Source organism: Equus asinus, chromosome 3, assembly GCF_041296235.1.
Source record: "Equus asinus isolate D_3611 breed Donkey chromosome 3, EquAss-T2T_v2, whole genome shotgun sequence".
Classification (NCBI taxonomy): Eukaryota; Metazoa; Chordata; class Mammalia; order Perissodactyla; family Equidae; genus Equus; species Equus asinus.
In genome coordinates this window covers 148,493,151-148,518,138 of record NC_091792.1, presented here as the reverse complement: position 1 = coordinate 148,518,138, position 24,988 = coordinate 148,493,151, and the positions used below count along the sequence as shown (strand labels likewise).

The window sequence follows — 24,988 nt, the reverse complement described above, 5'->3', positions numbered from 1 at the left end:
ATATAGAATTTAACTCTTGTGAAAGATGACGCAGTGGAGCCATATTAAATTAGCCAGAGCAGCCATTTCAGAGGAATTGCCTTGCATATCTTGTTTTCTTTATCTTCCAAACTGGACCAAACTGCCAACACTCCAAGAAGTCAGTAAAGACAGGCATATCCTGTTTGTAAGAGCTGATGAAACTGAACTTTGCTGATGACCAGACTGCTAACCAATCAATGAAGGACAAGTCTAGCCTTTTGCCTGATGACCAAATCTCAGCCAATCTATGAAGAACAAAGCTTACCCCCTCTAGCCCCGGAGAACTCTTCTTTAGTACCACTCACTTCATCTTCCCTTTTTCCCATAAAAGCTCTAAGCCCCTCTCCTCCTGGGGACACTATTGGATCACTCGTTGGGATTCTTCCTCAATCTGTACTCCCCAGGTCACAATTCTTTGATCCCAAACAAATGCTTTGCCCCTTAAACTGGTTTCTGGTTTTGCAGGTTGACACTCTATACCTTTTTGTAGGGTAACTAATGCTGTATAAAATCTTACCATTTTTCAGGAAGTGAGGACAGTAGAGAAAAGGAAAATAGAAGGGGAAAAAGCCAGGTGCACACAGGGGAGGGGAAGGGAGGGTGTCATGCCCCGTCCACTCCCTGCCTTTTCCATCACCAGGCTTTGGGTGAGCTTCCTTGCCCACCTGGATCAGCAACTAGTGGTGTCCTTTGAGGTCAGCTATTTAGCCTCCTGGAGTGACCCCTGATCCCAGTGATACCACCGAGGGCAAACTCCTGAATGACTAGTAGAGCGCTCAGCATGTGGAGTGTCGACAAAAATAATCCATAACCAATCTATAAATGAAAATTTGGGTGAGTTTATTCTGAGCTGAAATCTGAGGACCATGGCCCGAGGCCTTTCTTCTCGAAGGAAGAAAGGGCACCAAAGAAGTGAGGTGCACAGAGTGGTTATATAGCCCCAAACAGGATGTTTCACATATGATTGAAATGTCCCTCCCACAATAGTCACAAGATTGCCCTGTCAGCACAGCACTTAATGGACACAGCAGGTAGTGGGTCTGCTATCTCAGAGGGCGTAGCAGGAGGCAAGCCTATTGTCTTGAGCTGGGTGGTCACAGGTGAGCACGGCAATCAGTTCATAGCCTAAGGAAAGATGCTTAATCCATAAGGGAATGCGAAGTTTGGGAGAGGGAGGGAAGTTGCACCTTTATCTCAAGGGCCTTTGCTCTTGCCATAGGGAATCTCTAAAGCAGATATACAATGCATGCTCAACAGCCACGGTCAGGCCCTTTTGGAAAGACAAGGTCAGGCCGAATTAGGTTTACACCAAATGGCTTCCTCATATTCTACAATATATGCTATCGCTTGCCATTTTTATTTGTCAGGAGCCATCCTCCCAAGTGGGAATCCTGGCTCCACAACTCAGAGCTGTGTGCCAGGCAAGCAGCTGGCCCTCTCTGTGCCTCAGTTCTCGCATCTGTAAAATGGGGAAATAGCAATGCCTAGCACAGTCGTTGTGAGGATGAAATAAATCACGGGAGGAATTAAAATGGTGCTTGGCATATAGAGGGCACCACATTTTATCATCATCCACACACATCCAGGAGTGCAGAAGAGGACGATGAGTCAGTCCAGGAATCCCATTTATGGCTGCTGCTATGTGTCAAGTACTTGGCCTGATCCCACAGCTATCTGAATAGAGTGAGACGTGGTGTTTTACAAAACATACAGGGTCTGCCTTTTGTTAGTTATAGTCCAACAGGCAAAATGGACAACAAACAAATTGAGGACAAATAATTAACTACGTGATGACAAGAGGCAACAAACCAAGGCTCTCTGACAGAAGGTAGAGGCCAGCGGTGACAATTCACCTCATTTGTATAAACTTAAGGAATCGCCCATAGCCCAGAGGCCCCTCCCTGCTGATATTTTGGTGCATTTCCTTCCAGTTTTTCTCACCATCCCGTATATATATTCCACTGAATCTAAGACATGGTTGGTTTTAAATTACTCCATTACTTTATGGGCATTGAAAACACTGCCAATTATACTATGATACACCATCAGTGTAAGACATCGCTGGTTTCAGTGACGGTGACAGTGAAATATACAAAGGTGTGCCTTCACATTGAAAATGACGGTCCAATGTGTTTTAACATAATTGGGGTCACGTCATATTCTACGATATATCGTGCATCTGCCTTTTACTTGGCCTTACACCATGAAGATTTTCTCATATCACTATCATTATTTGAAAATGGGATCTTTAACAATGGTATTATATTTGCTAATAGCACAGCTAGATTGTGCTAATTGTAGGGCTCATTTGCAGGCTGGGATAGGATGGTGGCTGAGAGCACAGACTGTCGGCTGAATGCCTGTTCAAATCCTGGCTCCTGCTACTTCCTAACTGTGTGACCTTGGGCAGGTAACTTCTCTCCATGCTGCTCTCTTTTCAACTGCAAAATGGACATAAAAATAGGAGTTTCCTCAGAGCGTTGTGAGGATTGGTTAATCCTTATGAAGTAGTACTTAGGGCCTAGAAAGTGCTCAAAATTGAGCTGCGCTGATGACATAACAATACTCCGTTGTTGGTCTTTTGAGTTGTTTTGAAGATTTCAGTAATTACTGATGCAGGAATTCATATCTTTGTTGCAAATGTTTGTCCTTGTTTCTGATTATTTCCTAGCATCTATGATATGGGATTACTAGGTCAAGTGGTATAAAATTTTCAGAGTATTGATAGAGACCATCAAATTACTCTCCAGGGGCTGGCCTGGTGGTGCAGCAGTTAAGTTCACACGCTCCACTTCGGCGGCCCAGGGTTCGCCTGTTTGGATCCCAGGTGCAGACATGGCACCACTTGGCAAAAGCCATGCTGTGGTAGGCATCCCACAAATAAAGCGGAGGAAGATGGGCACGGATGTTAGCTCAGGGACTGTCTTCCTCAGCAAAAAGAGGAGGATTGGCAGCAGTTAGCTAAGGGCTAATCTTCCTCAAAAAAAAAAAAAAAATTACTCTCCAAAAAAGATCTATTTGGCCCCCAGAGATGTCACCTGAGGTGGGAGGGGACATGGGGTTTCTCCCCTCCCCCGCTCTCCAGTCTTTACCAGCGCCCCCAGGGTTGAGGAGGGGTCTGCCTTCCATATTTGTCCTTCCTGGAGCCCTCTCCCTCAGCCCAAGGGTACTCTTCACAGTTCTTTAGCCCTTTATACTTAATTCCTTTTATTCAATAATCCTTTATCTTAGACTTGCCCTGTTCACATCATTGTGTGGTTTCTGTCTCCTAGATCCTGAATGACACACTCCCTTAGTGATCTCATCTAGTCTCACAGCTTTCAACGCCAATTGTATGCTCATGACCCCCAAGTTTTTATCTCCACTCCAGATCTCTCTCTCTTGAAATCTAGACTCAAAATACATCTGCCCACTCGATATCCCCACGGAGATATTAGACAGAGCAAACCTGTATGTCCAAATGACACCCCAGATACTCCCAACAACACTTGCTCTATCCACAGCCTTCTCCACCGCACTTATTAACAGCTCCATCTTTCCTCTTGCTCATGTCAAAACTTTGGGAGCCATCATTGACTACTCTCTCTGTCTCACCTTCATATCAAATCAACCAAGACTCCTGTTGACTCAACCTTTAAAATATGTTATTATTTAACTTTCCTCTCATCACCTCCTCCCCTCCCCTCCAACCACTATCATTTCTTACCTAGATTATTGCAATGGCCTCAGTACTATCCTCAACACAACAGTCAAAACAATCTTTTAAAATATATTCATGTCTCTCCTTTGCTCAAAATCCTCACAATGGCTGCCAAAAATCAAAGCCAAAGTCTTCAAAATGGCCACCACAAACTTACATTTGCCATTTTCAAACTGTGAACCAACGTATCCCAGGACAGCACAGTGAATTCTTAGGAGCGCACAGGATAGTTTCCATTTTCTAGGTTAACACAGCAATATCTGACAGACTATTAACTATTCCTAGGACCTAACTACTCATAAAACCACTGTTAGGTATTTTGTTTGATTGTGAAAAATTGCTAACACACTACGGGCACCATGGATCTAGAAAGTTTGGGACCCTCTGCCCTAAAAGATCGTGTCTCTGATCTCATCTACAACTGCCCCTTCACTCACCCCGCTGATCCACTCCAGCCACTGAGGCCTCCTTGAGCTCCTCAGCCATTCCTGGCACACTTTTGTCTGGTTCCTTTGCCTGAGCCACTTTCACTTCACATATCCAAGTGGCACCTCCTTTAAGATTTGCTTGAATGTCATCATCTCACATGAGGACCTCCCTCGCTGTCCGTCTTAGCTCAGGCTACCATAACAAAATACCACAGACGGGGTGGCTTAAACAAGAGAAGCGAATTTCTTGGAGGCCAGAAGTCCAAGATCGAGCTGCTGGCCAGTCTGGTTTCTGGTAAGGACTCTCTCCCTGGCTTGCAGACAACCACCTTCTCACTGTATCGTCACATGGTCTTTCCTCAGTGCATGAGCACAGAGAAAGAGAGCCGCCTGGCGTCTCTTCTTATAAGAACACTGATCCTATCAAATGAGGCCCTACCTTTTGACCTCATTTAACCTTAACTACTTCTCTAGAGGCCCATCTGCAAATACAGCCACATTGGGGGTTAGGGCTTCATGATACGAATTTTGGGGGATGCATTCAGTCCATAACACTGCCCTGTCTGAAATTGCAACCCCCTCTCTCTCCAACATCCTTAACCCCTTACCTTGTTCTTTTTCCCCACACTTCACACCTTTTTCACATACTCTAAAATGTATTCAGGTTACATTACAATAATTTATTGATTAATCTTCAACCCCCTCCCCCTACTAGAATGAAACTCTGTTGAAGGTAGGGGTCTTTGTCTACTTAATTCACTATATGTCCCAGGCACCTAGATTAGTGCCTGTTACGTAGGTGGCACTCAAAAATTACTTGCTGAATGACTGACTGACGCATAAGAGAAAAACACCCCTCTTCCTCACCTGCTTTCCCCTTACATTCTCGCTGCACATCACCGGGTTGTGAAGCCTAAGGAAAGGAAAAGAAACACCCCTGCATAATCAATTATAGCGTCTACTTTCTAAACGGAATGAAAACAACAACCAGCTCTCCTGAAACTAACGGTACCCTCAGCAAGTCACTTGACTTACGAAACCCTCTCTTCAACTGAAAATTAGAAACCATCGATCTTAGCTATTACTGGGAGGACAGGATGGAGGAACAGACATGGAAGGAGCTGTGTAACTTGTGCGGGTGCTGGAAACAGCTACACTTTCGATCCAGTCCCAGCTGCACTGCTCTCTGGCTGGTGTCTGTCCATGCGGGCTGCCATAACAAAACACTGAAGCTAGTTTTTTTTATTTCCCATAGCTTTGAGATCAGGGTGCCAGCATGGTGGGTGGGAGCTCTCCTCTAGGTCGCAAACTTCTTGTGTCCTCACACTGCAGCTGCTTTTACCAGGGTGCTAATCCTATAAAGGGCTCACCTCCCAGAGGCCCCGCCTCGTAAGACCATCACACTGGGCTTCAGGATTTCAACAAACATTCAGACGGTAACACTGGTTGACTTTCAACATATATTTCAAACCTTTCTGAGCCGTCTTCTTTCCTGTAAAATTTGGACATCGCCTTGCAGTATAGTGTCAAGAATCAAAAAAGACTCCTCAGATAGTTAAGAGAATTACCAGATGACCGAGTAACCCCAATCCCAGGTATATATCCAAAATAACTGAAAACATACTCAAATGCTCATACGTGAATGTTCACAGCAGCACTATTCACAACAGCCAAAAGGCAGAAATAGCCAAATGTAAATCAACAATGAATGGATAAACCAACTGCAGGATATGCAAATGATGGAATATTATTCACGCACAAAAAGGAATAAAGCACTAATAGCTGCTCCAGTGTGGATGAACCTCTGAAAGCATGCTAACTGAAATAAGCCAGACACAAAAAGCCACACAGCGCATGACTCTATTTCTATGAAACATCCAGAATAGGTAAATTCAGAGACAGAAAGCCCACTGGTGGCTGCCAGGGGCTGGAGGCAGGGGGGATGAGGAGTGACGGCTTGGTGGGTGTGGGGTGATGAACATGTGTTGGAACTGGACAGAGGTGGTGGGTACAGATCATTGTCAACATACTAAAGCCACTGATGTTTTCATTTCAAAATGATTAATTTTATGTGACTTTTACCTCAAAAAAAAAAAATCAAAAGAAACCCATGGTACAGGCTTTTATGAACAGCAGCCACCTGGTGACCAGAGTTCCGAGCTTAGCTCTGCCACTTAGTGGCACGAGGATGGTAAGTCATCTCTCTGGGGTTAGTTTCCTCATCTGTAAAATGATGGGGAGAAGATCCTAGCTCTCAGTCAGGACAGCCTGTCTCAGTCACGCGGAGGGACGTTCCTAAAAGCACAGGGCCACCCCTCCCTCTCAGAGTCTGATGCGCCCGAAAGGGAACCGTGCCTGTATTACCACGTTGAAAAACTTCATTTCAGGGTTTGAGTCCACCCCTTGAGAGAACATGAGACTAAAGACTGCTAGGAGCCCATGATTCCAGTGTATTCATCTCTGACTGCATAGAATTGTAGCTGATTAAAGAAGACAACACAATAAACGAAGGCCATTTATTAGGAAGACAAACTGCAAATAACTACAAGCAGTTCTCTTGCACACTTGGCAACTGCACAGGAGAAAGATATCTTAACAGAGCCCACGGGGTTTTGCTTACACCACAAAGAGTTTTAAGGCAGTTTAATTCGAGACTACAAAAACTGTGACGTGAACATAACATTCACAATAAGTCAGGCCCCAAAACGTCCCCAACACCAACAAATCTCTAAAGTAGTCGACAGTCACTGTCAGGGACAGGTAAACGGAGTCTCAAAAGCAATTCAAGATGACGCCCATACAGAGGGGGCCGTTCAGGGACCTCCTAAATTTACGTAGTTAACACAGATTCATGGCGCTATCTGCAGGCCTCCACTCTCAGACATTTTTATTTCACATAAACATTTTACAATGTCCTAGGAGAACAAATGCACATTAGGTGAGAGAAAAACAGGACCCACTATCTCGTACCACGAATAGAATTGCAGAAGATACAGGGCCAGACACAGCCACACTGAGACAGATTAATGACTTTTCTGGCAGGTCCCCAGCAGGAACTGAGGATGAAGCTTAAAAGTATGCTGGAATAAGCTCCGTCTTTCCCTCTGTGGTTACCACCTGGATTAGGCTCCCTGACCTTGGTCGGTTTTTCTCTGTGATCCAGTCATGGAAGGTTCTAGAAGAAAGAAGAGAAGCTTTACATTTTACAAGCAAAAATCTGGACACATACTTATATTCACATCAATGGCTTGGGGGGATGTGAAAAAGCCACCAGGCATCATGGACACATACGCAGGTCCCCAGCAACTTCAGTACTGGCTCATTCTAATTCCTGAGTGGCAGGATTTGGTGAGACTTTAACTTGCATTTTTGTATTTTTCTGCATTGTTGGAATCTTTTACAATACAGTGGTATGATTTTAAGTGATTAAAAAAAGATTTTAATTGGGGCCCGCCTGGTGGCATAGTGGTTAAGTTCGTGCACTCTGCTTTGGCGGCCCAGGGTTCATCAGTTTGGATCCTGGGTGCAGACCTACACATCACTTATCAAGCCATGCTGTGGCAGGCGTCCCACATATACAAGAGAGGAAGATGGACAAGGATGTTAGCTCAGGGCCAGTCTTCCACAGCAAAAACAGGAGGATTGGTAGCGGATGTTAGCTCAGGGCTAATCTTCCTCAAAAAAACCCCAAAAAAACTCAAAACAAAACAAAGATTTTAATTAGTTAATTCTAAGAGATAGACATGCACACAATACTTTATGCTATATTACCTTCCCAGAAATTTAAAAGAAAAAGAAGTTCATTTTTTTTTTTTTTTAGCAAACATTTATGGAGCACCCACAGCTGTGCCAAGCAATGGAAAAAAGATACAAAAAACAGACTATTACAATAAAATCTGTTAAATGCAGGAATGGGGGCATTTAATAACTAACCGTTTGGGGGAGTCGAAAAGATCTAACACGATAGGGATGAAAAAAGTACACAACGAATTCACAGGGATAGCACGTAGCTGATAATGTTTAAAACAAAACATTTACATTTGAGCACACCGTCCACTGACAATCCCCCAGCTGGGACTTTGGACCTTCTTTCATTAGAAGGCACTGACGAGTTCCCGGGACATTCATTAGTGCCGATCTATAATCTTCCAGACCAGAGTTGATGTTTAACAGTCAAGTCATTGGCGCTCCCCCTCCAAGTGAAGTTACAGAGGCTTAATTAATAACTCCCTAATTAATGCTAAAACTCCCTAAAGTACTGCACGATGTCATGACCCCATCTCCAGGGGAGGGCTCTGTGGGGGACCAGCCTCATTTGGATGTGTAGGAGCACATGTGGCACTCAGGCAGGCTATAAACTGTCTTCCTTCTCCTTCAGCCTCGTCAACAGTCCGGAGGAGGTGACAGAGATGCCCTTCTAACCATGGATGGCAGAGAAGGTAACGTGCTCACGGACATTTCAAAGCAAACTTTATGCCGACCTGTCACCTGAGTTTTCAAATGCTACAAACAGGTGAACATGACTTCTGGAACGATCGCTGTCCCAGCCCACCCTCTGTGGGTCTGCGGCTCAGCACTGATTCACACACGTGAGCCCAGATGTTCCGCCTAGATCGGCGTCTTGCTCCCACACAGCTGCTTCTCGTTACAGAGATGATGACGTCAACAGCAGAGGTTCACTGAGCACTCGCTGTGGCTCAGACATGGTGCCACGTGCCTGGCTCACACTGCCACATTTAATCTTCCTAACAAGTATTCTGGACCCCATCACACAGACAGGGAAAGGGAGGCCTAGAGCGTTGAACAGCACGCTCAGGTTGGTTCGCTGGTGAGTGGAGGAGCCAGGATTCACGTCAGCACCATGGACCCCTCCACTCTGAGATTCACACGAATGTGTGATATACCCTCGGAGGCTGGTAACCTCACAAAACCACCCGTGTTAATAAACCAAGAGAACACGGACTTGTCCTCTAGCCCATAAAGGGCAGAGAACGGGGGCTGGAAGCCGCTTAATCACTGGCATGATTGCTGCAATACTCACTCGACTAGAAACTCTAAGGGCGTCCAGGAGCGGAAGTCGGCATCTGGCATCGACTTCCTGTTCACCGCGGTATCCAGGGTAACCCTGCGGAGCAGAGATAAGCTCATCACGTATGCTTCCCCTGTATAACAGCTGCCGCTCCTCCCCAGACAGGAAAATGCAGCGTGAGCCTCTGGCAGAGATGACATGCAGATAATCAGAGAGAGGCCAGGGAGCCGTCCACAGTGACGGAGATCACATCCCAGTAATTCGTGAGGCGCGTTGTGACTCACCCTTCAGGCAGACAGGAGCAAAATGAAAGAGCCACCTGCTGCCATTTTAAAATATGGCCTTTACAGTAAATTGCTTTGCTGTTTATGTCTTAATTCACACCCTAAACTGGGGCAGACTCATTTCTAAGGATTTTTGAATAGTAATAATAATATTCCTTTAAATATGAAAAAGTCTCATCCTTTGTTTTGTGGCTGTTTGCTTTGAAACCTTATGATTTTCAGTAAGAACACACAGAATTCAGATATGTGTGACTCTCCCAAGAACACCAGGCCTCGGGAATCGTTGAAAATCGCTGTGGGACCAGGTCAGAGAATCACAGACACTCACAAATGAAGGGGGACTGAAAAGTCTAGGCACCCAGCAGTCCCAACATCCACACTCTCTCGGACTATAGCAAGAGAGCAGCCAGATGGTGCCGGAATCCCTCTGGTGAAAAAGAACCCTACCTCCAGAGCAGCGGCCTCTCCTGGGACAGCTGAATGGGGACCTTCTTCCTGATCACAAATAGGAACATCTCCCATATTGTCCCCTAGGCTCCCCCGACACATACACACAAAGCCTAAACACAGGCTCTCCTCTACACTGACCTTATAATGACGTGAAAGACAGACTACAAATATTAAAATAAAGTGCGTTGGCTACTTGTAATAAGGAGGGAGGGAGGGACGGATAGAGAGGAGGAAAGAAAACAACCAAGAGGCAAGAAAGACCCAGCCCACCAGCCCATCAACCATTCTGGACGGCCCAGGATAATCCAGCACCTGAAGAAGTATCTTCGGGACTTCTGGCGAATTTTAGAAGCCAAGGTGATGGCACACGCAAGTCCCTGGTGGAAAACGACAGTAACTCTCAACAGTAGGGCAGAGGAGGGCAGCAACTGGGAAGCCCCCAGTGACTTACGGGAGCACGGCAACGGCTGTAGACCCGGACGGCATGCCGCTGTTCTTGCTGGCGAGGCTCTGGCAGAGCTGATGAACGGCACTCTTGGCCATGCCGTAGCCGATCATCCCTGGGAAACGGGGAGAAAACAGTTCAGTGACCACCGGCGACCAGTGGTGTGTCCAGAGAACACCACACCAGGGTCCAGAGGAGGTCTGCAAGAACAGAAGGACGGACATCTCTGGAGAGAAAGTGGAAGGGATGTAACATTTCAAGTGCCCCTCCTGCCGGCCTGGCACTTAACATTCGCCACAAATGCCAGAAGGCTGATCTTATTTTTACTACTGAGGAAACTGAGGCTCGGACAGGGTGAGTAACGTGCTCACACTCACATACAGACTTGCACCGAGGCCGAGCGAGAGGTTAAAGGCCATGCAAGAGGTGGGTTCTGAACCCCCGGATCGATAACTCCTTGTGGGCAAAATCGAGCCGTCGTGTGGAGTGCAGGCTACGGCGTCAGGCTGCACAGTTCAAACCCCAGCTCTTCCACTTACCACTACAGAAATCCTGGGTAAGTTCTCAAAACCTTTCTGATCCTCAGTCATCCCATCTGTAAAATGGGAATAAAGGACTTAACCCTGGACTGAGCATAAGGTAGGTGCTCAATAAATGTTTCCCACCAAATTAACAGAAGTAATGCACCCTGGCCTCCAACCGTCTGTTTAAAGTACACCGCTTGAGCAATTCTGACGTAAGTACACCTGCTACCTGTTAGCCCTCCTTTCCTCCCACCAGTCAGCGAATGTTTGCTCACTGAAGCAAGGCATGCCTTTTATTAGGACAGGTTTCTGTCTGCCCTGCAGACACGTGGTAGGACAGGGTCTGTCTCCTCTCTATAGTCCCCACAGCAGCCACCGTAGATGTTCACTAAATGCCGCTATCACAGATGCAAAGAATGGTTAAATGTCTGAACACCCCTCCTACTCCAGAAAACCACTTCTCCCAGAGGTCAGCAGCCTCCTGAAGACCTCAGCAGATGTGCTGTTTAAAGAGCAACAGCTGAGGAGGCGTCAGAGGTCCAGGGGGAAGCAGGTCACAGCCCAGCCGAGGACCCAATCACCAAACCCTCCAACAGCAACCTTGCATTGCAAAAGAGGGTCAAGGTCTCGACAAGGTATTTGGAAGCACGAGAAGAATCTTTCCCCATCTCTGGCCCCTCTGTTTAACCAGGGGCAGGAGGCCAACAGCGATATGAGGATCTAACAACCCCACAGCGATTAACAAAAACCAGCACAGGAATCGCACGCATCCAGCCCCATCCCCAGCACACTCCCGGGGCTCATTCTGAATTTCATCCAAACCACATGAGAGCAGGGAACCTGATGAAGAAAGAAGCGAACAAGCAACCAGCAACCCGCATCCCTGCTGGTTTACCTTTACAGAATTCTGCACCATTTGGGTCAGGGCATCATTTCCAAGATATGAAAAAAATGCATCTCATTAAGAAGATAAATACAGTCTTCCCAACTATAAAATGATCGATGTCGCCCCTAAAGACTGATTTCCAAACACAGTGCAGATCCTTACAGGGTAAACAAGAGTGACCACCACCAATTTGACACAGTTTATCCTCCAGAGGACAATCCACAAATACAACCTTGGAAATAGGAGGGTGGGGGTTTTCTCAGTATCTTTCCAAGTGAAAACCTTTCCCGGGTTTTTCGTTTTTTGTTGGTTTTTTTTTGCTGAGGAAGATTAGCCCTGAGCTAACATCTGTACCCATCTTTCTCTACTTTATATATGTAGGGTGCCTGTCATAGCATGGCTTGATGAGCGGTGCATAGGTCTGTACCCGGGATCCGAACCAGGGAACCCCGGGCCGCCGAAGTGGAGCCTGTGAACTTAACCACTACACCACTGGGCTGGCCCCAAAAACTTTCCATTTTTCAACGACTCTCCTTGGGTTTGAAGGCCTACTAAGCCTGTTCATCATTTGCTTTCACAGATTTCCCCAGATTTTTCTGGGGTCTGAACCAAAGTTAAAAGATCTCATGACTCAAGTGAGTTTAACAACATCTAACTATGAGCTTAAAGATGAACAAACTTACTAACACCTGAAGCAGGAGTAGCTGGACAAAAGAAGCCCGGAGTAACTAATAATAAAAGTTCACATTTACTATTGACTCTCATAATACCTTTCTAAGCCATTTACATGCATTAAGATGATTACAAGTCACAACCACCATATAAAGGAGGTATTACTATTTATTTATCCCTATTTTACAGATGACAAAACTGAGGCTCAGAGAGGTCAAGTAACCTGCCAAATATCACACAGCAAGTAGGTGGCAAAACCACAACAGCAAACCAACCCGTGAAGTTTCAGCGCCAGCGATCTTAACCACTATCCAAAATTGTAAAGAAAGATATTTACAAACCAAAAGAAAGGAAGAGACTGTTTTGTCCTTTAGAAAAATTAGTCTTTCAGGCCTAGGGTTTTCTTTTGTAAATGTCAAGCCATTACTCATTTCTCTAGTTACTCACTAGTGCCTCTGCTCCCTGTCATCTTTAATAAAAGTCAGATCTCACCCAAACTAACATCTAATATTTACACGGATGTAATTATTGCAATAGCCACGGACTTGTAAGATCATATGCTCTGAGAAATGTAGTAAGACAATGAGTAGTAATAAATCATCCATCTGTAAGAGCCTCACAGTTCAGTGACTTACCTTAAAATTGAAAAGGTGCTCAGTCTCTCCCACGTACTAAAGAAGTCCAAAAACAGCTCCTGTGGTTTTTTGAGTTTAACTTCAGTCGCGGAGGTAGACACTTTCTGCCTGTCTGTCTGTCTCCCCACCCCGCCCCCACTTAAATTCCTTTGGCCCAAAGGGAGTGTTATGGGTTGAACTGTGTCCCCCCAAAATTCCTATATGGAAGTCCTAACCCTCAGCACCTTGGAACGTGACTGTCTTTGAAGACGGGTCCTTTAAAGAGGTAACTAAGTTCAAATGAGGTCATTAGGGTGGGTGCTAAAGAAGAGGTTAGGACACAGACACGCACAGAGGGAAGACCCGTGGAAAGACACTGGGAGACGACAGCCACCTGCAAGCCAGGGAGAGAGGCCTCAGAAGGAAGCAGCCCTGCCGACACCGCGAGCTCAGGCTTGCAGCCTCCAGAACTGAGAGAGGATAAGTTTCTGTTATTTAAGCCCCCTGGTCTGTGGTACGTTGTTATGGCAGCTCTAGGAAACCAACACAGGGAGTGAAAAATGCAAAGGAAACTGGCATCTGCACAGTGTCACAGGAAAAGCACACAATTTGAATGATCAGGGTTTTAATTCGAGGTAAGTTTGTAACTTACTTATGGCATAAACCCAGACAAGTTACTTAACCCCTCTAAGTTTTAGTGTCCTTACCTGTATATTGAAAAAGATAATAATGACATCTACTCTCCAGGATTAAATGAGAATATATGTGAAATGAAAAAAGTGACCATAGGGGCCAGCCCCGTTGGCCTAGCAGTTAAGTTCAGTGTGCTCTGCTTCAGCAGCCTGGGTTCAGTTTCCAGGCATGAACCCACACCACTCGTGTGTCAGTGGACATGCTGTGGCAGCAGCTCACATACAAAAAGAAGAAGATTGGCAACATATGTTAGCTCAGGGCTAATCTTCCTCAGCAAAGAAAAAAGAAAGTGACTATAATAAGACTTACCATGTGCTGGGCACTTTATATAGATCAATTTCTCTAATGCTCTACCGCTACTGTTCAAGGCAGATGCTATCATCAGTATATTACAATTAAGGAAACTACAGCAGAAATTTGGTCAAAGAGATCAGATAATGTGTTCAAGGCCACATAGCTAGGGTGAAGAATCCACCCCAGCCTCTCTCACTCTACAGCCCACACTATTTCCAATGGCCAAGCCGCTTCCCTGGGACACATGAACAGAATGTGATGATGATACATGTTTTTTAACTCATTAATATCCACTACAGCATTATTCCCTGGGTGGATCACAGATAAATAAACCAGACGGGAGGGAGGTGCCAGATTACGGCGCTCCTTAACCACCATGAACATGAGGACAATCAAATGAAAGGATCATTCCCCTAAAGATTCAGGCCTAAAAGGAAGCAAAATTCAGCCAAGTGTAAAGGTCCTTAGGGGGTAAAGGGCTTTCACATTCCTCACCTCACGAAGTGCCCAGCAGCCCCAGTGAGCAGGTGTGAGCGTTCCCATTTCACAGATGGGGAAACGAAGGCTTACCAGGAGTCCCCTCCAGGGCAGCCTTGGCCCCAGTCAAGGTCAGGAGGCCTCCTTCCTTGAGGTGCTTGGCGGCCAGGTAGCTGGAGATGGTCGACGTCCACACGCTCTGCTTCCACATCAGGTCACAGTTTTTAAAGAGAGCTGAGTGAAATGGAAATGTGAGTTCAACTCACGGCACCCGACACTCGAGGAAGCACTCACGGCCGTCCCCACTATCCCGGCCCCTGTCTACGACAAAGTCTAGTACAAACGGCACAGGGCTTGTGGTCAGAGAGACACGGGTTCGAATCCAGGTCATGGGATCACCCGCGTCTCAGCTTCGTCACCTGTAAAGTGGTAACATTTTAGCCAATAAACGAGGACGGTTAACAGACAGGCTGGACTGGCTGTAACTCAAAGATTGCTCTCCTTCGTGAAGGGCATTGGATTTGTAATAAGAACCATATGTCTAAGTCAGCTTTTACCCGTGATAGAAATCTGAGGGACTTACCACATGGACATAAAGAGAGCTTTTATAGAGCTACATTTTTTATGGTTGAAAGTTTAATGCCAGCTTTAAAGACTCTTTAAACGAAAGCTGAAATAACAACCGTCTCACACTGGTTTTATCCCTCTGGCCTTGCTAGAGATGTAAGGAGGAACAGGTGGTAACGTACGTCACCTCATGGCTGAGCAACCATCCCTCCCTCCCTTACAGGGCACACAGGACCCAGGGGTCTAGAAAGAAAGCCCTCCTGACATGGGAGTGGGGTCGTCAGTAGGTGATAGGGGTCTTCAGTAGGTGATAACCAAGGTATTGCATTTCCCTGCTAAAAACGACTTGAAAAGAAAATTGATGGATCCACATCAATCACTTCTTGTTCCCCAAACACCCAAAAGGCCATCAGAGTGTTTTGCCAACCTGATCACCCCACAAAATACCAGTTTCACATTTAAGTGTGGTTCACAGAAAATCAATTCCTTCTTAAATGGCTTTAACTAAGAAATGCAGAAGAAATGATAGAATTAGAAAGCTTTCCTTGTCCAACCCCACCTGGGCTAACTGACTCAGGCAGGGACTAGCCATGGACGCTTAAAACCATTAGGTTTTGGGAATTTGGAGGCTCAAAGTGTTCAGGAACAGGATATTCACACACAACGCCAAAGCAGCATCCCGCAGATCACTTACTAATTGCAAACAGAAAAATGCACCTTTACAGGAAGTCTGTTGCTGCCACCTTACCCACCATCCAATGTGGCATCACGATGGATGGGGAGGGCGAACTGACAGGGTGAGAGTCCCAGGGGGATGCAACGTGAGGCACACACCACCACTCAGGAAGAATTCTCCCCTCCAAAATATTCAACCTGAATCTAAGCCAGTCTCTGGACCTAAATCCCAGTTCACAGGAAACACCAGGGCCAGGGGAACAAAGTCAATGGTACCTTAAAGAAACAGACAAATTCAGAATGTGGGACATTCTATATGAAAACTGCCCTGGACTCACCAAAAAAGTCTATCACAAGAAAAAAAAAATTCTAGATTAACGGACTAAAAATCACAACAAAATGCAGTGCATAAACCCTGATTTTAAATTATTTAGGGAAAACAACTATAAATCATATGGAATAAACTGGGGTAATTTGAATATAGGCTAAATATTATTAATATTATAGAATTACTGTTAATTTTCTTAGGTATGGTAATGGTATTATGATAAAGCAGGAGAATGGGTTTAATGTTTGGAGATGCATGGTGAAATGCAGTGAAGTGTCTACTTACTTTCAAAAGGTTAACAAAAAAATACACAGAGTACACACATGCCAGAAAGCAAGAGAGAGCAACTGTAGCAAATGTTAACAACGAGCGAAACTGGATGGAGGGAGAAGCGCGTTCAGTGAACTGTTCTTTCAACTCTTCTGTAGGTTTGAAAATGTTCACAATAAAAAGTTGAAAAACGTACTCAGCTTTAATAAAAGCTCAATGTTGAGTCCTTTTGACCTTCAGATTGATCTCTCCATTTCATACACACACCCCAAACCCAGAAATAAACCCCGTAAGATCAGGGCAGAAACAATGCTGATTTCATTCTGCCTCTATTTTAAACTTCAAATTCAATGTCCCCTCCCCTAGTCCTCTCTACGGGAAGGTTTTCTTCATCTGCAAAATGGGGGTGTTAACCCCTACCTCACAGAGCTCCTGCAAAGATTCTTCAAGACACACAGAAAAACGCCTGGGCTGGCACAGAGTATAGACCCAACCCGTGCCAGCTGGAAAAAGAGCAGAGCGAATGATTAACGGAGAAAAGGACTCACACTTGGACTTGGCACTGCCCCCAGCCCATCCTCCAGCCACACAAACGATCGCGTCCACCTTCTCTTCACCCAAGAGCTTTCCGACCTCAGCAGCCACCTTAAACAAAAGGACGAAAAAGACACATAAACTGTCAGGGAAACCTAAAGAGGTTTTTACAGATACATCAGTTTATTTTTCATTTCTTTTTAAATCAGTTAACAGTACCTGGCAATTATTTTCAAAATTAGATGTAGGACCAATCTAGGATCAAGCATGTTGGATAGTGAAGCCCAATTACATTTCAAAGTGAAGTTTATAAAGCAATCTAGAGTCTTCTTTTAAACATTCTAAAGGGTGGGGACACAAGCATTCCCTGGAATAAAACAATTAATAAAGAAAAGCAGGAAAAGGTCAAAAAAAAAATCACCGAGAGGGGCCGGCCCGGTGGTGCAGCGGTTAAGTTGGCACGTTCCGCTTCAGCGGCCCAGGGTTCGCCGGTTCGGATCCTGGGTGAGGACATGGCACCACTTGGCAAAAGCCATGCTGTGGTAGGCATCCCACATATAAAGTAGAGGAAGATGGGCAGAGATGTTAGCTCAGGGCCGGTCTTCCTCAGCAAAAAGACGAGGATTGGCAGCAGTTAGCTCAGGGCTAATCTTCCTCAAAAAAGAAAAATCACCAAGAGCTTCAATGCCCACGGCTAACCGTCTGGTATTACTTCTTTCTAGACTTTCTTTGCAAATCACAGAATCATAATCTGAGATAATCAATTCTACTCTCCCCCTAATACAAAAATCCCCTTAACTACAACTCTCAAAGAAAATGCCAAAGAGGTTATTTTTTTAAAAAGAGCAATAAAAAAATACAGTCAGTGGCAAAATGTTGGTAAATACTGAGTACACAGGTGTTCATTTTAATTTTCTCTCTACTTCTGTTTGATTGAAATTTTTAAAGTGTCGAAAATATATACATGTCCTTCTGTTACAATTTATTAAAACAAAATCTGACAATAGGCAACCTAGGCCAACAACCACGACCCTTGTCCATATTTCTCTGGAATGGCCGAGACGATGCCTCCCAATTGCTTCATTAAGATCAATCTTAAAACAACACAAGATGCTGTCTCTCCCAGCAGCAACATCTCAGTCCCTGACTGCTTTTCCCTGCAAATTCTGAGGCCTCAAAGTACTCTTTCAAAGAGAATGCTTTGGCAATGAAACCAATCTTTTCTCTCCCAACAGTCCACACCTAAACCTTTCAAGAAGATTCCTGAATTTTCCTTGGCCTCAATTCCTGAGTATTTCAGCTAATCCCGACTTATCTTTTGGTGACCTTTCTCCTGGCTGCCCCCTCCCTTCATCCTTAAGCCGTGTCCTGTTGCCAGAGCCCAGATCCCAGCTGCGGGAAGCTGGGTCACCTGACATCTGTGTGTACACAACCCATGCATGCTCCACTTTTTAGGGAAGCCTGGAGTCCGCAGCTACAGTGCAGCTGTTTGACTTGTTTTTTTACAATATCTATGCATTTTTAAATTCCTTCCCCTTAAATTTTGCTCTCTGCCCAATAGTTTTCTATAGATTTAACGCCTTTCTCAATTCTTCATCTCCTCACTGTTGCTGGTGAATTTCGTGCCCAGAGGGCCAATTTCACATGTTAGGATTCAATTTCTTCTTCTGGAGCTTCCAAAACAAAAAGTGGATGTCAAGCTGTTTGTCCAGAAATTCTTAAATGGGTGAGTGGGGGAGGGGAAGTAGACGGGGTTAAAGACTTTAAAAGCTAAAGCTTGTAATAACTAAGACATTTCTCAACCTTTCTCTTAAAGATGCACTGTACAGTCAAGTCTCAGACAGGACCACATTCAACAAAGCACATGGACATCAGAAGCCTGCAATTAACAGGAGCAGAAGAGACACTGATTACAGAGAACCATACCTGCCAGGGCCACGTGGCTCTAAGCCCAGGTGCTCCCCTTGCACTTGGTTTTAGCATTTACTATCTGATTCACATGAAGCTATTCTATTCTGCAGAGAGGCAGCTCAGCATGCAGACAGGAGCGCAGACATCAAATCCCACTGCCCAGGTTCAAATCCTGGCTATGCCACCTACGACATGTTTGACCTTGAGCAAATTCCAGGGCCTTTCTGTGCCTAAACCCCCCATTTCTAAACAGGAGATAAAACCAGAAACTTTATTTTGGGGGTGTTATGGAGATTAAACGAGCTAACGTGAACAAGGCACTAAGCATGGTGCCTGACACATAACAATGCCATGTCGGGTTTGCTATTAAGCCCATTAAAGCCAATACATATTAAGCGTAGGAAACATTAGGACCATATTAAGAAAAGTAAGAACAACAAAAATCTATATTCTAGAATAAGCCAGCTGGCTTTTTACATACTAATCTATGTCAAACTGATGCTTTAGAAAGGGCAAATGCCCACCGTTTTAGAGGTTTTAATTTTTAGATTTATACATGTAGATGTTTGGAGAAATGGATTAGAAGAAAATATAACAAAACAACTGCACAGTGGGACTAGAAATGATTTCCCCTTTCTTTTTATTTTACTGTATTTTCGATATCACACATGCACCACTTTTAAAATTTTTAAAGTCTGTTATAAAAATTAGCTAAGGATCCTAAAAGGCCCAACAGTGTTCACATAACTAGAGAAAGTATAACCAAACAAAAAGCAGCCCCTGAACTCATTCAAGTGCTTAATAAGTCTCTGGTTAATAAGTGGTTAATAAGTGTCTGGTTAATAAGTGTTTAATAAGTCTCTGGTTAATAAGTTGCCCGTCTCATTAGGAGACCCAGGCTTCCAACTCCATCACTAGCTAGCTTGTTGCCATGTCACTTAGTCTCTGAAAGTCAGTCTCCTCCGCTATCAAATGGGACCACCACTACCTGGCCACCTGCGTCACCGGGTGCTTGTGAAAACTGGCACATCACACAAAGAATATGGAGGTGTCCTGGGGAACGTGGGCTGATGCGCTGGCAAGAGAGCCACACAAAGCAGTCTTCCCGGCAGCAACTTGGAATGGCTCTTCCGAGAGCATCTCAGATATTGATACCAAGACACCCACTGAATTGTCAACAGTGCTTCCTTCTGGGGAGTGACACTATCGCAGGGAGAAAGTTTACTTATATTTTTATAGTTTTGTTTCACTTCTTGTTTCACAATAAGCATATCATTTTATAATTAAAAATAACGTGTTTGGTTAGTATTCGTGCTTTCAACTGGGGAGCTCCACTTTTTACAAATATCCTAAATAATCAGAGATGGAGACAAAGATGTCCACCACGGCATTCTTGATAATGGTAAAAAAGACAAACTGCAAAAAACTTAAACGCACGTAGGTGGAAACTAAGGAAATTGTGACCAATCCATAAAACTAAAAATTACATGTCAACACAGAGCTTTTTTCAAGTGATCTGGAGAAGCATTTAAATTAAATGTTAAGGTAAAAAAAGCTGACCATAAAATATAAAATACAAGATTATCTCAACTTGTAAAACTACTAACATATAGTATGCATAGGAAGGACAAGAAAATGGGCCAAAATGAGAACAGTAAGCTAATCAGAAATAAATTACGGGTAATTTATCTTCCTTGTATTTTTCTTTCACTTCTTCCAAAGTTCCTTCAATGAGCACAAATGGCTCTCATAAATAGAGAAACAATACTTGAAACAAAAGGAGGAACACACTGCTGGTGGAAACTCCTGGCCAGGGTTCCCCTAACGATGCTCAGCGGGGCCTTTTCTGGAATTACCTGGTCAGCCTGCTCAGTAAATGAGTCTGTCATCTTAACGACGACACTAGCACTGGCCTCTTCATTCTCCCCGATGTCGATGCTGGCGACCCACTGGAGCGAAGGAGAAAACAGCTTTGGTCAAGAGATAATAAGTTGTTATTCCTTTAAAGATCCACGCCCAGAAATGGGGGGAGTGGAAAGAGATAAAGGCTTACATGAAAACCCACTAGAAGAAAGGACCCAGCTACTGCCCTCTCCCACTCCTCACAGCGACGCTTGGCGTCAGCCAGGCTACTCCTTACTGAGGCCCATTCAGCCTCCAAACACCTCATTTTTCGTCTACTCTCACCTCTGAAAGCCAAACCCTACACTTCCAGAGACTTCCTAGACCAGCGGTCTGCAAACTTTTTCTGTAAGGAACCAGAGTAAATATTTCAGGCTTTGCTGGCCCTCTGGTCTCTGCTGCAACTACCCAATTCTGCTATGGTAGCGAGAGAGCAGCCATAGACGAGAGGAGAACAAATGCGCGTGGCTATGCGCCAATAAAATTCTGGATACGGAAATATAAATGTCATATAGTTTTCACATCCCAAAATCTTCTTTTGATTTCTTTTCAACCATTTAAAAATGTGAAACCAGTCTCAGCTCTTGGGCTGTATGACAGGTGGCAGGCAGGATTCCGCCCATGAAGAACTAGTTTTCCAACCCCTGTCCCAGACCATAGAGGGATGGCTTCGGGTTTGGGAACCAGACAGATCCAGGTTTAAATCCTGGTTCTGCCAGATCAGCATCCACTCAAGAACACTCACGACTTCTATGTCACAAGCCATGGAGGTCAGAGACAAAGAAATGGCTGCAGCTCATCCTCCCAGAGACCCTATGAATGAAGAAGGGGGGAGGGGAATGGGACACAGACGGAACACAGAGAGCCAAAGGTCAACCAGCTCACCAGATTCTGTCAAGTCAAAGGTAAACCAAATTGAGGGCCCAGCAGGGGGGAAGTGCCCCCATCAAGCGACAGCACAGCCCTGACCTCTGTAACACGTGGATACCAACAGGACTACTGTATTAACGTTAATGGGAAGAGTAAATGCAATTAAGAGTATGGGGAGCGCTGTGCCTGGCCCCTGGCCTGCACTCCTTAAATGCTTCTGCCCATTGTCACCACCACCCATCTCCGCAGACCTGGGAAGACGCTGCAAATCAGTCTTCCCAGGTTCCGAGCTGGTAGATGGCAGGAAGGGGGTGGCGTGTTTAGAATCCCTGAGAAGCATATTCCTATACCAGATTCTGAGCGAGAAGAAAACCCTGGGACTCTCTCTGGTCCCAGGGCACCCTCGCCAGGCTGCTGCTGTTAACTAAACTCCCAGGAAGGCTCCCCAGAGCGCCGCACAACTTCGAGCAGGTGACAGCTGCAGAGAGAAGACCCAGGGCAGTGTCCACGGGAATGCGCTGCGCCCTGCTGGGTGGCCCGGCTAAGGGTCCCTGGCCAGTGACCAGGGGGCTCCTATTTGCAGCCCTCTACGAGCAGATACTTGATTACCCAGAGCAGTTGAAACAGCCTTTGCAAACAAAGAAGCCCCCAGCATTTGGGGGCTGAGCCTTCAAAGTATTAGGCCCAATGGAGGCTTAAACATGAGTATTTACCAATATATCAATAATATATATATTTATATACAAAATAAGTATATCAATAGCAGCTAACATTTAAACAGTTCCTACCACGAGTCACATAACTTAGGAGCAACGAGTCCAATTATCTCATTTAATCTTCACAACTCCCCTAAGGGGTAAACACTATCATTATCCCCATTTTACATATGGGGAAACTGAGGTTCGAGGACATTAAGCAAGCAATTCACGGTCAGAAGACTAGTAGCCCGAGGCAGGCAGTATAATTCCAGATCTTTCCTTCTCATTCTCTCTCCATGTCCCCTCAGTTCCGCTCCTCTTGTCTTCCTCCCTCTACGGAATTTTCTCCCGAGTCATGCCCTACTCCCCAGGCCTGGCGAATGCCGAGGGAGCAGCCCCCCACCACTGTCCTTGCAAAGCAAAGTCCCCGCACCTAGGGCCGGGCGTGGGCACCCACTCGGAGACAGGAACAGACTTCTAGATCACTGCATGCACGTGCGAGCACCCACATCTGGGGTGCCCAGGGCCCCCCGGCCTCCTCCAGGCTGCCCTCCCGGGCTGCCCGGGAGGGCCCCGGCCCCCGTCATCCCCGCGCCCACCCCCGGCGGCGCGGCCCCTGCGCTCGCGGCCCCACCGCAGTACCCAGTTGCAGGCCCGGAACGCGTGCACGCAGCGGGAGCCCAGCGCGCCCCGGCCGCCGTACACCAGCACCCGGCGCGCCTCGCCCGCGGCCGCCGCCATCCTGCTCCTCCCGCGGCCCCGCGCTCGACAGCCGCGCGCCGCACGCCCCGCCCCGCCAAGAGCGACCGCGCGGCCGCCGCGCCCGCCCAGCGCCCGCTGCTGCCGCCTAGCGCGCGGCCCCCAGGTGCCGGGACCCGCGAAGCCCCGCCCGCCGCCCGCCCAGGGCTGGGCCCCCGGGCGTGCTCAGCGGCGGGTGGAGAGCTGGTGTGCGCGAGTGTGGGTGGCCCCTGCTCTCCAGATGCTGAGAGTCCACTGGGGACACAAGACAAACCACATATATTTTTCCTCTATGAGTGAGGTTCTGATGCCCGGCCGCCCGGCCCTCCTGTTTAAGAGCTGTGTGGCCCTAAACAACTTCCTTAACTGCTCTGTGCCTCAATCTCCTCAGCGGTAAAATCGGAATACTAATTGTCTTGCCTCCTGGGGTTTTGAAAAGGATTTTTAAAGGTAATACTAGAGTATTTAGAGCAATGCGTGGCTAGTAGTGGGAGCTCAATTAATGCCAACTGAGCTATTATCATTTTTGCTACTGCTTCTGTTACAGTGCATTGGGCCTCTTAGAGATTGTGAGTTCCAGGCCGCTTCCATTTTGGTGGGGTGGGGTTGGACATTTAAATATCTATTTGGGAGCATATTTAAAAACTAAAATTGCCAAAAGAGTGATACAAAAATTGTAGTAAACTATATTCTAAATGTTTACATTTCACAAATTAATGCTTTTAAACCAAAAAATACCACGGAAAATACAAGATTTCTAAAAACTAGGGGTACATAGAGCACAACAGGTTTTGGTCTGGTAGGGAGACAAGTGTAACGATGTAGAGTCTTATAACGCTGTCCTTGACCTCGTGACTGTATGTAAGCGCTGTTTGGCAAGAATATCAAAGGTCCGCAGGTTCACAGTTGAGCCCCACCCGAGGGCACCTCCCATCCCCAGCAGCAGAGCCTGGCATTTTCTCTCATATTTTAGTTACTTCTGCCCACGGCCGCTGCCTCTAAGACAGAGTTTCTCAACCACAGCCCCATCAGTGTTTGTGCAGGGATGCTGGGAGGGGAGGGGGCTGACCTGTGCATTGTCCGATGTTTACAGCATCTCTGGTCTCTACCTCCTAGATGCCAGTAGCAGCCCCCCACCCCTCTAGTCATCACCATCAAAAGTATCACCAGATATTGCCAAATATCGCCTGGGGAGCAAAATCACTCTTGGCAGAGAACCACTGCCCTAACACTATTGTAACCTTCTTGACGCAGGATCCCATATTATACATCTTTGTGTCACCGTCTCCCCACACACGGTGCCTTGTACACAGTACACACACAGATGTTTGCTCAATAAACTTGTACCAGATAAGGCACACAGAAATACGGCCGTGGAGAACAGGCTGCAGCCCGCAACACATTTTGTTGTCAGAAGCTTCATTACCAGGAATAGAATCGCTAGAAGCCTGGAGGGGAGGGAAAGATCATTTATTTAGCACCTTATGTGTGCCAGGCACTGTGCTGAGTGATCTGCATGTGCTATTTCGTTTTAATTCACACAACAATCCTGTGACAGATTAGGAAACTGAGGCATGAGAGTCTCAGACACTTGCTGAGAAGAGTAGGAATTGGAGCCCAGGTCTTCAGTAGTTGGAGTCCTCCTTAACCACACCTCCATTCAGCACGGCAAGGGTTTGCTGGGAATCGGTTGTTTCCCACAGAATTTTTCTAAAAATAATTAGCCCTTAAAACACCAAAAGTTGACATAGGACCATCATTTGGGGCAGAAATATGACTCAAAAGTATTTTACACATCCTGCCTCTCAAAGCGTGCTTAATGTCAAAATCACTGACATTATTGGTCACTTATTCATGTGCCAAGCACTCTTCTAAGCATTTTATTTGTATTTTGTTATTCGTTAGCAGAAAAGCACGTGCTATTTCAAGGTTATCATGATGAAGATGAGCTGTGGTGTTTCAAAGATGTGAGCTCCAG

The 24,988-nt window shown here is 45.9% G+C and overlaps 1 protein-coding gene across 1 annotated transcript; it reads right to left on the bottom strand.

Annotated features, from left to right (window-relative positions):
* Positions 1 to 6,651: 6,651 nt before the first annotated feature.
* Positions 6,652 to 23,088, bottom strand: QDPR (quinoid dihydropteridine reductase). The gene is made up of 7 exons (XM_014838788.3): positions 22,915 to 23,088; positions 20,659 to 20,751; positions 16,906 to 17,002; positions 14,611 to 14,751; positions 10,364 to 10,472; positions 9,191 to 9,274; positions 6,652 to 7,324 (listed from the first exon to the last, which is right to left on the bottom strand). Exons 1-7 carry the CDS (start codon positions 23,011 to 23,013, stop codon positions 7,219 to 7,221), a joined length of 729 nt encoding a protein of 242 aa, XP_014694274.1. The 5' UTR covers positions 23,014 to 23,088; the 3' UTR covers positions 6,652 to 7,218.
* Between the last annotated feature and the right edge of the window lie 1,900 nt (positions 23,089 to 24,988).